General features: G+C 44.4%; 1 protein-coding gene across 2 annotated transcripts in view; it reads left to right on the top strand.

Moving 5' to 3' along the window:
• Nucleotides 1-12,035, top strand: part of VCL (vinculin) — a 122,812-nt gene extending 110,777 nt beyond the window's left edge. For both annotated transcript variants that reach the window (XM_070752041.1, XM_070752040.1), the window contains 3 exons: nucleotides 3,702-3,905; nucleotides 5,854-5,958; nucleotides 9,179-12,035. In XM_070752041.1, coding sequence (XP_070608142.1) covers nucleotides 3,702-3,905; nucleotides 5,854-5,958; nucleotides 9,179-9,325 — 456 coding nt within the window. In that variant the 3' untranslated portion in view covers nucleotides 9,326-12,035. The remainder of the gene's footprint in view (nucleotides 1-3,701; nucleotides 3,906-5,853; nucleotides 5,959-9,178) is intronic.
• The last annotated feature ends 3,950 nt before the right edge of the window (nucleotides 12,036-15,985 follow it).

The following is a 15,985-nucleotide window of genomic DNA, read 5'->3' as shown; positions in this document are numbered from 1 at the left end:
CGTGTTTCAGCTGCGTTATTAACGGAGATGTGGGGGTCTGTGGCTTATGAACTGGGGGATGGTCAGCTGTCACTTAAGCACCAAATGAATGCTGAATTTTTTTCCCCACATCCTTAAAAAATTAGCATGCCGCAAAAGAATAAACGTATGGCCGGGCAGCTCTGAAGGTGTGGTGTACGTACGTGTTTATGTATTGGAAATTAGTTTCTCTCTTTTTTCTTTTTTTTTGCACTTGGGTGAATGGCATGAAATCCAAATGGCATCATCTCCAACCCGTGGGTAACGGTGGAGTGCAACCCATTTCTGTCCAGGGCAGGGGTAGGCAAAGATGGCTCTTCTGTGACTTGTGGACTTCAACTCCCAGAATTCCGAAGTTAGCAAGATTGGCCCAGGAATTCTGGGAGTTGAAGTCCACAAGTCACCGAAGAGCCAACTTTGCCTACCCCTGGTCCAGGGCAAGCTTAGCTGAAAGGAATGTGGGATGTTTGGCTTCTGCAGGACCTGTGGGCTTGCGAATACAAGTGCTATCTTGCCCCCACTTTGAACAGCAATTTTGGGCAAAGCAGGTGCCACCGCTTGCCTCTTGTGGCAGTGACCTCCCCTCACCCTTGGACCCGGCAGTCTTGAATTGGTTCTCCTCCCCGACCATCCAGAGAGGGGTGATGGCGGCATGGCTTTTCGTGGTTGGGAGTCGGCCAATGGCACATGGACTGGCTTAAGTGCACTGCAGAACAACAAGCCTTGTTTTTTTTCCATTCCTGGTTTGTACTCGTGTATATGCTACGTTGCGTTTTGTTTCATTCGTACCCCTGTGAAAATGAGTGTGTTAACAGGAGCTTTGGATGTAACAATAATCCCGAACGTGGAGCTTTTTTCAGAATTTTGTCATCGGGCTGGAAGCACGTCTGGGGGGGCTCCCAAGTGTGTGTCCCTCCCCAAAAGAGCACCGCACATCTTGTCTTTTTCATTACGCAATCACAACATTGTGCATGCCAGAGGTGGGATGGGGTCGCCCGCTGCTTTTTCTACGTTCATGTGTTTTGCTTCAATATATTCACCCATCTGCCTTCTCGCGGTTGCTGCATCCTTATTTATTTATTTATTATTTATTTATTGGATTTGTATGCCGCCCCTCTCCACATACTCGGGGCAGCTAACAACAGTAATAAAACAGCATATAACAATAATCCAATACTAAAAACAGTTAAAAACCCATTATTATAAAAACCAATCATACATACAGACATACCATGCATAAAATTGTAAAGGCCTAGGGGGAAAGGGAATCTCAGTTCCCCCATGCCTGGTGGGTGGGTTTTAAGCAGCTTACGAAAGGCAAGGAGGGTGGGGGCAATTCTAATCTCTGGGGGCAGTTGGTTCCAGTGGGCCGAGGCCGCCACAGAGAAGGCTCTTCCCCTGTGCCCGCCAAGCGACATTGTTTAGTTGACGGGACCTGGAGAAGGCCAACTCTGTGGGACCTAACTGGTCGCTGGGATTCGTGCAGCAGAAGGCAGTCCCTGAGATAATCTGGTCCGGTGCCATGAAGGGCTTTATAGGTCATAACCAACACTTTGAATTGTGATCGGAAACTGATCGGAAATTGTGATCGGAAACTGCAGACTGTGGAGTGTTGGTGTAACATGGGCATACCTAGGGAAGCCCATGATTGCTCTCGCAGCTGCATTCTGCATGATCTGAAGTTTCCGAACACTTTTCAAAGGTCGCCCCATGTAGAGAGCGTTACAGTAGTCGAGCCTTAACGCAAGAACCGCTCTGATCTGAATATTCTAACAGACATCTTCATTTGAAGGGCAATGCTGACATAGGTACCGTATTTTTCGGAGGATAAAACACACCGGAGTATAAGTCGCACCATAGTTTTTGGGGAGGAAAATAGGGAAAAGAATCTGCTTGCCAGGTATTCATCTGGCTAGCGTCCTTAGTCTGGTCAGCTTCAGTACATTACGGCTTTTAAAAAAACTTTATTCGGAGAGAGTAACAATGAAAGAGCTTGCAAGCCAGTAAGAGCTGGGTATATCATTAGCACCTAAAATAAACATTCAGAGCAAGTAAAGCAATGAAAAAAAATGTAGAAAGACAGGATTTGGAAAACATTCTTCATAGAGAGTAACAATGAAAGAGCTTGCAAGCCGGTAAGAGCTGGGAACATTGTTAGCACCTGGTTAGGGCTGGAAAGAAACTTACTCGGAGCAAATTAAAGCAATGAAAAAAACCCTGCAAAACTTAGGACTTGGAAAACATTCTTTATAGAGAGTAACAATGAAAGAGCTTGCAAGCTGGTAAGAGCTGGGAACATTGTTAGCTCCTGGTTAGGGCTGGAAAGAAACTTATTTTGAGCAAATTAGAGCAATGAAAAAAACTATAAAGACTTAGGACTTGGAAAACATTCTTTATAGAGAGTAACAATGAAAGAGCTTGCAAGCCGGTAAGAGCTGGGAACATTGTTAGCACCTGGTTAGGGCTGGAAAGAAACTTACTCGGAGCAAATTAAAGCAATGAAAAAAACCCTGCAAAACTTAGGATTTGGAAAACATTCTTTATAGAGAGTAACAATGAAAGAGCTTGCAAGCTGGTAAGAGCTGGGAACATTGTTAGCTCCTGGTTAGGGCTGGAAAGAAACTTATTTTGAGCAAATTAGAGCAATGAAAAAAACTCTATAAAGACTTAGGACTTGGAAAACATTCTTTATAGAGAGTAACAATGAAAGAGCTTGCAAGCCGGTAAGAGCTGGGAACATTGTTAGCACCTGGTTAGGGCTGGAAAGAAACTTACTCGGAGCAAATTAAAGCAATGAAAAAAACCCTGCAAAACTTAGGACTTGGAAAACATTCTTTATAGAGAGTAACAATGAAAGAGCTTGCAAGCTGGTAAGAGCTGGGAACATTGTTAGCTCCTGGTTAGGGCTGGAAAGAAACTTATTTTGAGCAAATTAGAGCAATGAAAAAAACTCTATAAAGACTTAGGACTTGGAAAACATTCTTTATAGAGAGTAACAATGAAAGAGCTTGCAAGCCGGTAAGAGCTGGGAACATTGTTAGCCCCTGGTTAGGGCTGGAAAGAAACTTACTCGGAGCAAATTAAAGCAATGAAAAACCCCCCGCAAAGACTTAGGACTTGGAAAACATTCTTCACAGAGAGTAACAATGAAAGAATCTGCAAGGTAAGAGCTGTGAAGATCATTAGCAGCTAGTTAGGGCTAGGTGCGTCTTATACATTCCGAGTATAAGACGCAGCCAAAATATCAGCCTTTTAGGGAGGAAAAAGATGCATGCGAATGCTGGCTGGGGGATTCTGGGAGTTGAAGTCCAGATGTCTTCAAGTTGTCAAGGTTGGGAAACACTGGTTTAGATCCTTCCTTTGTCCACCTTATTTTGAAATGATGAGATTCCTAACACAGAGTTAAAACATCTGAATTTGGTCATTTTCACTTTGGCGATGCTACTAACACGTACATTGTGTGTGTGTGTGTTTGTGTGTCCACTCCTTCACCTCTTGGCTGAAGCTTGTTGTCACTGAAGATTGGGATAGAGTTTCACACGTGTGGCCTTTGTGTAACAGTCTCGTTTTGTTTTGTTGTTCCGTAAAGCCGCAACTTGCACAGCCCCAGAATGCGGCTGTCGTTTTTGGGGGGCGCCTGGAGCGATCATGGCCACTCTCCTTTTTTCCCCCCCTTCCTTCAGGGCAACGACATCATTGCCGCGGCCAAGCGCATGGCCTTGCTGATGGCCGAGATGTCCCGCTTGGTGAGGGGGGCAAGCGGGAACAAGCGGGCCCTCATCCAGTGTGCGAAAGATATCGCCAAAGCGTCCGACGAAGTGACCCGTCTGGCTAAAGAGGTGGCCAAACAGTGCACAGACAAGAGGATCCGGACAAACCTTCTGCAGGTAGGACGTGAAACTTGGCTTGGAAGGTGGAGAACATCTCTAGAAGTTTTCCTTTCTTTCCATCTTTCCTTTCCCTTCCTTTTCTTTCCTCTCCTCTCCTTTCCTTTCCTTCCCTCTTTTTTCCTTTCCTTCCTCTCTTTTCCTTTTTTCCTTTCCTTCTTCCCTTTCCTCTTCTTCCTTTCCTTCTTTTCTCTCCTTTCTTCTTCTCTCCTTTCCTCTTCTTCCTTTTCTTTCTTCCCCTCTCCTTCCCTCTCCTTCTTTTCCTTTCCTCTTCTTCCTTTCCTTCCTTCCTCTCCTTTTATCTTCTTCCTTTCCTTCTTTCCTCTTCTTCATTTCCTTCTTTCCTTTCCTTTCCTCTTCTTCCTTTCCTTCTTTCCTCTCCTTTCTTCTTCTCTCCTTTCCTCTTCTTCCTTTTCTTTTCCTCTCCTTCCTTTCCTTTCCTTCCTTTCCTTTCCTCTTCTTCCTTTCCTTCCTTCCTCTCCTTTTATCTTCTTCATTTCCTTTCCTCCTTTCCTTTCCTCTTCTTCCTTTCCTTCTTTCCTCTCCTTTTATCTTCTTCCTTTCCTTCTTTCCTCTTCTTCATTTCCTTCTTTCCTTTCCTCTTCTTCCTTTCCTTCTTTCCTCTCCTTTCATCTTCTTTCTTCTCCTCTCCTTTCCTCTTCTTCCTTTTCTTTTCCTCTCCTTCCTTTTCTTTCCTTTCTTTCCTCTTCTTCCTTTCCTTCTTTCCTCTCCTTTCATCTTCTTCCTTTCCTTTCCTTCTTTCCTTTCCTCTTCTTTCCTATCCTTCCTTTCCTTTCTTTCATTTCCTCTTCTTCCTTTCCTTTCTTCTTCCTGGACTGGATTAATTGCTCTTGGCCATATCTGGCCATGGGGTCATGATTTCTCCATGGACCACCAGTGGTCTACAGACTACGTTAGTTACCTGTGGCTTAGAGAGGGCTGTAAAAACACTATGAAGTGGTATATAAGTCTAAGTGAGATATTTTGTTTATCTGTCTCTCTGAAAAAAGGAGCTGTGACATTCCTTCAATATACCGGGGTGATCCGACATAAAAAACATATAGCCCCTCCCTGGTACAGAGCTGAAGGGATCAGGTCTGGTGGCTCAGCTGTTAATTCTCTGCCTTACAAGGCAGAAGCTGCCAGATCAAATCCCAGTAAGGGTGTGGCTAGCTGATGAGGCCAGAACAAGGCCAAAATGGTGCCATCCTAGTCTCCCTTAATTTTAAAATTTCAGCAAAAAACATGTGATACATACAGAATATAGTTGTCGGCTATGAATAAATTAACTGCCTTGAAATGGCCCTGGATTGGGCCTAGAGGCAAAAAGGAGCTGTGACGTTCCTTCAATATACCAGGGTGATCTGACATAAAACACACACACACACACACACACACACACACGTATATATATATGTCACATGTTTTTTTGCTGAATTTGAAAATTAAGGGAGACTAGGATAGATCTATTTCGGCCTTATTTTGGCCTCATCAGCTAGCCATACCCTCACTGGGACTTGAACCTGCAACCTTTGCCTTGTAAGGCAGAGAATTAACCTCTAGGCTACAGTATCCAATCCTTTCAGCTCTATACCAGGGAAGGGTTACATTTTGTGTCGAATCACCCTGGTATATTGAAGGAACATCACAGCTCCTTTTTTGCCTCTCGGCCCAACCCAGGACCATTTCCAAGGCAGTTAATTTTTTTTTATTATTATTTTTTTAATTGATAGCCAACAATTCTATCTATATGTGTTGTTTTGTTTTTTTGCTGAATTTGAAAATTAAAGGAGACTAGGATAGATCTATTTCGTCCTTATTTTGGCCTCATCAGCTACACACACACATGCACAATTATGCTAGTAAAGTAGGGTTATTTTTAATGCATTTTTGTTATGTTTTATGGATGACACCGAAATAACCAAGCTATAATTCTGCGTTTGTGTAGGTTTGTGAACGAATCCCAACTATTAGTACCCAGCTGAAAATCCTGTCCACTGTCAAAGCAACCATGTTGGGCCGGACCAGTATCAGCGACGAGGAGTCTGAACAGGTCAGTACCCTTGTTCCATGCAGAAAGGGGGTGTTTAAACTTGAATTTGGGAGGGTGGGGGGGTTTCCTGGGGAAAGGCCAGCAGATTTGCTGCCTTGTAGAAAATGCCTGTTGTGAAATGTCCAATTAGTAAAATAGAATAGAATTATTTATTGGCCAAGTGTGATTGGACACGCAAGGAATTTGTCTTTGGTGCAGATGCTCTCAGTGTACATAAAAGAAAAGTTACATTTGTTAAGAATCACAAGGGACAACACTTAATGATTGTCATAGGGGTCAAATAAGCAATCAGGATACAATCAATATTAATATAAATCATAAGGATACAAGCAACAAGTTGCAGTCCTACAGTCCTAAGTGGGAGGAAGTGGGTGATGGGAACAATGAGAAAACTAATAGCAATGCAGACTTAGGAAATAGCTTGACAGTGTTGAGGGAATTATTTGTTTAGCAGAGTGATGGCGTTCGGGGAAAAACTGTTCTTGTGTCTAGTTGTCTTGGTGTGCGGTGCTTTGTAGCGACGTTTTGAGGGTAGGAGTTGAAACAATTTATATCCAGGATGCGAGGGGTCTTTAAATATACTGCTCGAAAAAATAAAGGGGACACTCAAATAACACATCCTGGATCTGGATGAATGAAATATTCTCATTGAATATTTCGTTCTGTACAAAGTTGAATGTGCACAACAGCAGGTGAAATCGATTGTCAACCAGTGTTGCTTCCCAAGTGGACAGTTTGATTTCACAGAAGTTGGATTTACTTGGAGTTATACTGTGTTTATTATTATTATTATTATTATTATTATTATTATTATTATTATTATTATTATTTATTAGATTTGTATGCCGCCCCTCTCCGCAGACTCGGGGTGGCACAAACAGTGACAAAAACAGTATATACTGACAAATCTAATAATTAAAATCTAAGATAACAATTATACATTTAAACATCTAAAAGCAAGGAACCCCAATATATAAAAAGCATACGTACAATCATATCATGCACAAAACTACGTAGGTAGGGGAGATGTCTCAGTTCCCCCACGCTTGACGACAGAGGTGGGTTTTAAGGAGTTTACGAAAGGCAAGGAGGGTGGAGGCAATTCTAATCTCCGGGGGGAGTTGGTTCCAGAGGGCCGGGGCCGCCACAGAGAAGGCTCTTCCCCTCGGTCCCGCCAAACGACATTGTTTTGTTGACGGGACCTGGAGAAGGCCCACTCTGTGAGACCTAACCGGTCGCTGGGATTCGTGCGGCAGAAGGCGGTCTTGTAGATACCCGGGTCCGGTGCCATGAAGGGCTTTATAGGTCATAACCAACACTTTGAATTGTGACCGGAAACTGTTTAAGTGTTCCCTTTATTTATTTATTTTGAGCAGTGTTTTTTCACAGCCTTATTTTTGACTCCTGCAGTATACAGGTCCTCAACGGAAGACAGGTTGGCAGTAGTAGCTGGTTCAATCACCAACCCTTCTGATTCTTTCTCTTCTAAGTGCAAAAGCCATCCTTGTTTTCATGTACCTGTATTGTACCTGTTTATTTATTTTTCAAATATATAGGGAATCCTTCTTGACTTTACCACCATTAGTTTAGTGACATTCGAAGTTACAACACTGGGGGAAATTTTAAAAAAAACTTTAACCACCATTTTTCAAACTTTTCACTGTGGCAACATTCCAATGGTTAAGTGATCAAACTTCAGACTCTTGGCAACATATTTAGGAATGTTGTAGTATCCCAGGGTTATGTGATCACAGTTTGCGACCTTCTGGCAAGCAAACGTCGATGGAGAAAGCCAGATTCACTTACCGACCATGTTACTAATTTAACAACTGCAGGGATTCGCTTAACAACGGTCATAAAAATTGGGCAAAACTCACTTAACAAATATCTCAATTAGCAACATGAGTTTTGGGCTCAATTGTGAAAAGGCAGGAACGTCAGTAATGAAACTGACAAAATTTGGCCGTAGGAGCAAATATATGGAAGATAAATGACCTTGTGTTTCTGGCTATGTTTGATAGCTGCACAGTCAAATCTTGTTTACAATACCAAAAATATCCCTTTTTAAGGATGATAAATGTCTTTGTTCTGTATTTAAATCTACTCACTAGCCCCATCTGGTGGCTAGAAAAAAGATTACATTCTTTAGAAAAGGAAGTGAAGTGGCTTGGGTTGAATTATTTTCCAGATTTGGTATCCGATATAGAAACTGATAATCAATCCAGACCTTCCTTATCATGAATTCTCTCCAATTTCATTTTTAAACTGCCTTGACTTTAAATATGCAGCTTTAGTTCTGGCGCGGTGGAGATGGTTTTGCCAGTCATGTTGACTTCAATTCCCAGAATTCCCAGCCAGCCATGTGGGTTTCCACTTCCAGAATTCAACTCCCAGAATTCCCCAGCCAGCCATGTGGACTTCAATTCCCAGAATTCCCAGCCAGCCATGTGGACTTCATAGAAATATAGAAATCTGACGGCAGAAAAAGACCTCATGGTCCATCTAGTCTGCCCTTATACTATTTCCTGTATTTTATCTTAGGATGGATATATGCTTATCCCAGGCATGTTTAAATTCAGTGACTGTGGATTTATCTACCATGTCTGCTGGAAGTTTGTTCCAAGGATCTACTACTCTTTCAGTGAAATAATATTTTCTCACGTTGCTTTTGATCTTTCCCCCAACTAACTTCAGATTGTGTCCCCTTGTTCTTGTGTTCAGTTTCCTATTAAAAACACTTCCCTCCTGAACCTTATTTAACCCTTTAACATATTTAAATGTTTCGATCATGTCCCCCCTTTTCCTTCTGTCCTCCAGACTATACAGATTGAGTTCATGAAGTCTTTCCTGATACGTTTTATGCTTAAGACCTTCCACCATTCTTGCAGCCCGTCTTTGGACCTGTTCAATTTTGTCAATATCTTTTTGTAGGTGAGGTCTCCAGAACTGAACACAGTATTATTCCAAATGTGGTCTCACCAGCGCTCTATATAAGGGGATCACAATCTCCCTCTTCCTGCTTGTTATACCTCTAGCTATGCAGCCAAGCATCCTACTTGCTTTTCCTACTGCCCGACCATGTAGACTTCAACTCCCAGAAACTTGAATTCTGGGAGTTGAAGTCCGCGTGTCTTAAAAGTTGTCAAATTTGATGAGAAACTGTGCTCTAAAACAACTTGTCTTTCCTAAAATTGCCTTTGAAATGTTTCTCCCTTTGCAGGCCACCGAGATGTTGGTCCACAATGCTCAGAACCTCATGCAGTCCGTGAAGGAAACTGTCCGAGAGGCTGAAGCGGCATCTATTAAGATCCGGACGGATGCTGGATTCACCTTACGTTGGGTTAGGAAGACGCCTTGGTACCAGTAGAGATCACGGCTCCGGCCCCTAAGTGTTGCTGTTCTGCCCTACAAGAAACCCCTGTTCTGCAAACCACCGGAAGATGCCGCCAAAATTGGCACAGGAGTCTCTTGAGTCTTTTTTTAAATAATGCGCTGGGTATCTAATCTCACTCTAGCTCTTTTCCAGACTTTTCCTCCCTCTCTTTGCTTTTATTTTTACTATTTTTAAAAACACTATTTCCACCCGGTTCTTCCCTCCTCTACCTCTACCCCGATTGTGTTTTCTATGCAATGCACCGAAGTTTTTTGTTATAGCATAATTTGAAATCCTGGGCTATCTTTGTGGGGTTAGTTCAGTGATGGCAAACCTATGGCATGGGTTCCACAGGTGGCACGCGGAGCCATATCTGCTGGCACATGAGCCGTTGCCCTATCTCAGCTCCAACGTATATGTGTGTGCCGGCCAGCTGATTTTTGGCTCCCACAGAGGCTCTGGGAGGTCGTTTTTGGCTTCCAGAGAGCCTCCAGAGAAGCCTTTGGAGCCTGGGGAGGGCGAAACACGAGCCTACTGGGCCCACAAGAAGTTGGGAAACAGGCCATTTTCAGCCTCCAGAGGGCCTCCAGTGGGTGGAAGCTGTTTTCGCACTCCGCAGGCATTGAATTATGGGCATGGGCACTCGCGCCCGTGCGATATTGCGTGTGCATGCTCTTTCGGCACCCAAGGAAAAAAAGGTTTGCCATCACTGGCTTAGTTGTTCATTGTGAGGGACAATCAGAAAACCAATACAGTAGTACCTCTAGATACGAGTTTAATTCATTCCAGAAGGGAGCTTGTATGTCGAACAACTCGTATCTGGAACAAATGGCTTTAGACTTTGTTTTTCCCCTCCGAGATAACCAGAAGCAAGGATTCTTCCTAGTGGACGCTCGGCTCGTATCCCGAATTTGAGCTCGGGTCTGGAACAGAAATTTCTCTCCCCTCGTGGCTCGTAACTTGGAATACTCGCATGTGGAGCAGCTCGTATCTAGAGGTACTACTGTAGTTCGGATTTTCAGTTCTCTGCTTTAACATTATTATTATTGTTATTATTGGAATGAGAAGATGCTAAATTTAATTTTATCCCGTCCAAAGTGAAAAGCACCCTTCGTTTGGCAGAAGGGAGTGAGTTTCGCAATCGGAAGTCGCTGCTCCCCGCCCTACACACAAACCCACTAATGGCAATATCTAAATATGACTTTGGGGAAGAATTGCCGATAGCTACCACGTTCCTTCAGCGAAAAAAAACCCCCTATACCAGAGCTTAGGAGATATTTTTTGAGTAGTTTAGGCTTCTTGCCACCCAAATTTGATTTGAGAGTAGAATGGATTTCTCGTCTTTTGATAGGCCAGAGGAAAAGCGTGGAGGTACAATAGTAAAAAATCTTTTTCCAGTGGGTTTCAAAAATATCTATATACAATGCTCCCTCGATTTTTGCGGGTCCGAACTTTGAGAAAAGTCTATACCACGGTTTTTCAAAAACATTAATTAAAAAATACTTTGCGAGTTTTTTCCCTATACCACAATTTTTCCCGCCCGATGACGTTATATATCATCGCCAAACTTTCATCCGCCTTTAATAAATATTTTTAAATAAACTTTAATAAATAAACATGGTGAGTAATAATCCAAATGGTTGCTAAGGGAATGGGAAATTGCAGTTTAGGGGTTTAAAGTGTTAAGGGAAGGCTTGTGATACTGTTCATAGCCAGAAATAGTGTATTTACTTCCGCATCTCTACTTCGCGGAAATTCGACTTTCTCGGAAAACAACCCCCGCGAAAATCGGGCGAACACTGAACCCTCACTTTGGGCTTTATGAAGCATCACCACGAAGATACCGATGCCGTCACTTGCCGATCCAGCTGCTATTGTTTGGATCTGCTTCCTTACGAATGGCTTGGGCATTCACACAGAAAAACGCCACGGATTCGGCCACGTAGCCCTCAACGTTGATGCAAGGCTTGCGTGGCCCTTGTCTACCGATTCACTTTTTTTACACCACCTTAATGTTCGTCTTCTCTTGGTGCAATCCGAAAGTGAATTCAAAGGAATTTTACCTTTTCATGCCTTCTCTTCAAACGCCAAGATCCAGAAAGGCAGATTTTTTTTTTTTGCTCTTTCCTAGCTACAAGGTACTCACAATTGCCATTTTTTGGATCTTGGCCAGGGTAACTGTCACAGAAGAAGATGGGGATTAGGGTTACGTAACCCTGCCTTGTCTTGCCTTTTCGTTCTGTGTGAACTTGGTAGGAAGAGAGGATTTTAAATGGCCTCCCTAGCGCTTTTGGTGGGAGGCGTTCTTCCAACTCATCGTTCTAAGTGTGAGAGCATCTTTAAATCACTACCATTTAATAGCTTGACTTTGTATTAATGCAATATTATTAATGCCTTTTGATTACCTAAGTTTATACCAAAGACTTCGCTTTTGTTACGGGATGTTTAAAGGAAAGCTTCGAATTGTATTTGACTTTGGGAGAGTTCTTCGGAATATTGACTAAACCCAAAACTTTGTAAATGTTTTAATATCTTCTACACCTGATACAATTCTGCTTTCCTAAAGACTCCTGTCCATCAGATTGAATGTCAGGAGCATTTTGCCACTACTTTTGTTTGTAAACCAGAATGTCGTTGTGTATATGCTAATATTTTCGACTTTCTCTGTTCAGGTCAAATAAAATGAAAATGCATTTCTATAAAATATTTCCAGCGGATTATTATTTTTTTGACAGTACCGTGTTTCCCCGAAAATAAGCCCTCCTTCCGTAATACCATTTTCTCTGGTTAAGGTTGGGGAGACAGAGCTGGAAATCAGGTAAGATGGCAAGAGGGATTCTCATCTTGCTCCAAGTGCCCCAAAATAATAAGACCCCCCAGAAAATAAAGCCAAACACTTATTTTAGGGCTCAAAAAAATATAAGTCAGGGTCTTATTTTTAGGGAAACATGGTACAGTAATACCTCATCTTACGGTTCCCGGAGGAGGTTCGTAAGGCGAAAAATTTGTAAGACGAAACAATATTTCCCATAGGAAACAATGTAAAGTCAATTAATGCGTGCAAGAAAACCCCCCGCAAAAAATTGAGCTTTGCTAGGCGCCGCCGCCCGACTGTCGCCTTTTGAAACAGCCGGGGGGCTTCTTGGCGTCCCCCCGAACCCGAATGCCAAACCTGAACTTTTGCCGAACTTCCGGGTTTGGCGTTCGGGAGGCCGCCGAAAAGCCCCGCCGCCTGGCTGTCGCCTTTTGAAACAGTCGTGGGGCTTCTCGGCGTTCTCCTGAACGCCGAACCCGGATGTTTGGCAAAAGTTTGGGTTCAGCATTCGGGTTCAGGAGGACGCCGAGAAGCCGCCCGGCTGTTTCAAAAGGCGACAGCCGGGCGGCGGGGCTTCTCGGCGGCCACCCGAACCCGAACTTTTGCCGAACTTCCGGGTTCAGCGTTCGGGCGGCGGGTTCATAAGATGGAAAAAGTTCGGGAGAAGAGGCAAAAAATTTCCGAAACCTGGGTTCGTATCTCGGAAAGTTCGTATGACGAGGGGTTCGTATCGCGAGGTACCACTGTACTTTAACAGACTCCACATACCTTTTCATGATTTCGTCTGTAAAACCTGGCTATAAATGATAATGATAAGAGGACAAGGGCTATTTACATTTCTCTAGAGGGAATTAAAATACAGTGATCCCTCGAGTATCGCGAGGGTTCCGTTCCAAGATCCCTCGCAATAATCGATTTTTCGCGATGTAGGGTTGCGGAAGTAAAAACACCATCTGCGCATGCGCGCCCTTTTTTTCATGGCCGCACATGTGCAGATGGTGGAGTTTGCGTGGGCGGCGGGCGGCACCCAGGGAAGGTTCCTTCGGCCGCCCAGCAGCTGATCTGCTCCGCAGCGCGGCAGCAGCGAGGAGCTGAAGATGAGGTTTCCCCGTTGCCCAGGCAAAGGGGAAACCCCATCTTCGGCTCCTCGCTGCTGCCGCGCTGCGGAGCAGATCAGCTGCTGGGCGGCCAAAGGAACCTTCCCTGGGTCTTCCCGCCGCCCAGGCAAAGGGGAAACCCCAAGATCGCTTGCCCGTCACCCGCCCGCCCGGCTGCTCGCTTGCCGCTTGCCCGTTCACCTGCCCATCCGGCTGCTCGCTTGCTGCTTGCCCGTTCACCCACCCGCCCGGCTGCTCGCTTGCCCGTCACCCGCCCACCCGCTCGCTTGCCGCTTGCCCGTTCACCCGCCCGCCCGGCTGCTCGCTTGCCGCTTGCCCGTCACCCAGCCGCTCGCTTGCCGCTTGCCCGTTCACCTGCCCGCCCGGCTGCTTGCTTGCCGCTCGAGAGCAAGAGGGTGAGAGATAGAGAAAGAGAGAGAAGGAAAGAAAGAGATGAGAGAGGGAGGAAGAGAGTGTGAGAGAGGAAGAAGCAAGATAGAGAAAGAGAGAGAAAGAAAGATGAGAAAGGAAGGGAGTGACATCATCGGGTGGAAAAATCGCGATATAGCGTTTCGCGAAGATTGAGATCGCGAAAATTGAGGGATCACTGTAATTGCAAATATATATGATTCTTTCTGCCGTTATAATAAGAAATAAAGATATATACTGCTCAAAAAAATAAAAGGAACACTCAAATAACACATCTGAATGAATTAAATATAACATTGAATACTTTGTTCTGTACATAGTTGAATGTGCTCAACAGCATGTGAAATTGATTGTCAATCAGTGTTGCTTCCTAAGTGGCAGTTTGACTTCACAGAAGTTTGATTTACATTGTGTTAAGTGTTCCCTTTATTTTTTTGAGCAGTGTGTGTTTACCCCACAGAACAATGCACCTAACGTCCCAATATGCACCCTTTCTGAATCTTTAAATCCTATTCCCATGATCATGTGTGAGAACTAAATTCATCTACTCTATTAGTATGGGACTATCTTACATGCAAATGTCAATTGTGGTCAGAAAAACAAAACAAAGACGAAATTAGTTTTCTCTTAACTTATTTCAAGTCCCTATTTAATTGTAGAACGTGGGAAACTTTGGCTCTTTGTCCAGTCAAGGTGACACAATGACCTCACAAAGAACGACATCAATACAATCAATAACAGCATTTCTTTATAACCGTGTGGCTGTTTTCATAAAGAAATAATTTGGTTCTGCAGTGAACAACTGCCTCTCCCATCATCTCCTGTGTACTACATCCAGATTTTCCCCTGCGACCGAGATCTGAAAGGAGGTGGCCTGCTACCAGAATGGACAGGTGCTACTCCAGTAGCAATTTTCAGGATGTGCATGTAGCTATGCGTCCGAATTGCGCCCCTGCGCAAGATTTGGCTTCTACGCATGCACAGCCAGCGAAATCTTGCTTGAAGACACTCGTGCAAGCAATATTACAGCAATTTTCAGAAATTTTTTGCTCCTGCTCATGCGCAGAAGCAAAAGTATCTCTGAAAATCACCCAAATCTCGTTTGTACATCCTCATACAAAGTTTCACTTCCTGTGCATGTGCAGAAGCCAAACCTTGCGCCGATGGGCGCATGCCCACCAGATGCCCGCGAAGGCCTTGGAGGGTGCACAGGTAACCCCAAAGACGGCAGTCCTTCGGTGGCAATGATGCTGCTATCATCTAGATCAGTGTTTTTCAACCAGTGTGCCGTGGCACACTAGTGTGCCGCGAGACATGGTCATGTGTGCCGCAAAGCTCAGAGGGAAAGAAAGCAAGAGAGAGAGAAAGAAAGCAAGAGAGAGAAAGAGCGAGCGAGAGGGAATGAGAGAAAGAAAGAGAGAGAGAAAGAAAGCAAGAGGGAAAGAAAGCAAGAGAGAAAGAAAGCAAGAGAGAGAGAGAGAACAAGAGAAAGAGAGAGAGCAAGAAAGCAAGAGAGAGAGGGGGAATGGAAGGAGAGAGAGAGAAAGACAGAGGGAGGGAGGGAGAGAGAAAGAGAGCAAAAAAGAAAGGAAGGAAGAGAAAGAGGGATGGAGAGAGAGAGAAAGGAAGGAAGGGAGAGAAAGAGGGAGGGGGAAAGAAATAGAGTAAAGGGGAGGAAGAGAGAGAGAATTTTTTTGTCCAAACTTTTTTTAGCCGCCCCCCGCCCTCCCCGCTCAATGTGCCCCAGGGTTTTGTAAATGTAAAAAATGTGCCGTGGCTCAAAAAAGGTTGAAAATCACTGATCTAGATCAATGATGGCGAACCTATGGCACGGGTGCCACAGGTAGCACGTGGAGCCATACCTGCTGGCACACGAGATGTCGCCCTAGTTCAGCTCCAACATGCATGTGTATACTGGCCAGGTGACTTTTGGCTCACACAGAGGCTCTGGGAGGGCGTTTTTAGCTTGCAGAGAGCCTCCGGAGGGGATGGGGGAAGGCGTTTTTATCTTCCCCCAGTTCCAGGGAAGCTTTTGGAGCCTGGGGAGGGCGAAACATGAGCCTACTGGGTCCACCGAAGTTGGGAAACAGCCTGTTTCTGGCCTCCAGGGGGTGGGGAAGCTGTTTTTGCCCCCCCAATGCATTAAATTAAGGGTGTGGGCACTCATGAATGTGCGATAGCGCATAAAAGTGAAAAAAAGGTTCACCATCACTGATCTAGGTTGTAAAACTAATGCAGAAATCCAACCACTCTCTCGTGACCCTTGGGCCACGACGGCAGAGTCGGAAAATTAAGTTGCCCAAGTGACATTGG

Source organism: Erythrolamprus reginae, chromosome 5 (assembly GCF_031021105.1).
Source record: "Erythrolamprus reginae isolate rEryReg1 chromosome 5, rEryReg1.hap1, whole genome shotgun sequence".
NCBI lineage: Eukaryota > Metazoa > Chordata > Lepidosauria > Squamata > Dipsadidae > Erythrolamprus > Erythrolamprus reginae.
Note: the sequence above shows the minus strand (reverse complement) of the source record. Positions and strands in the feature narration are given on the sequence as shown.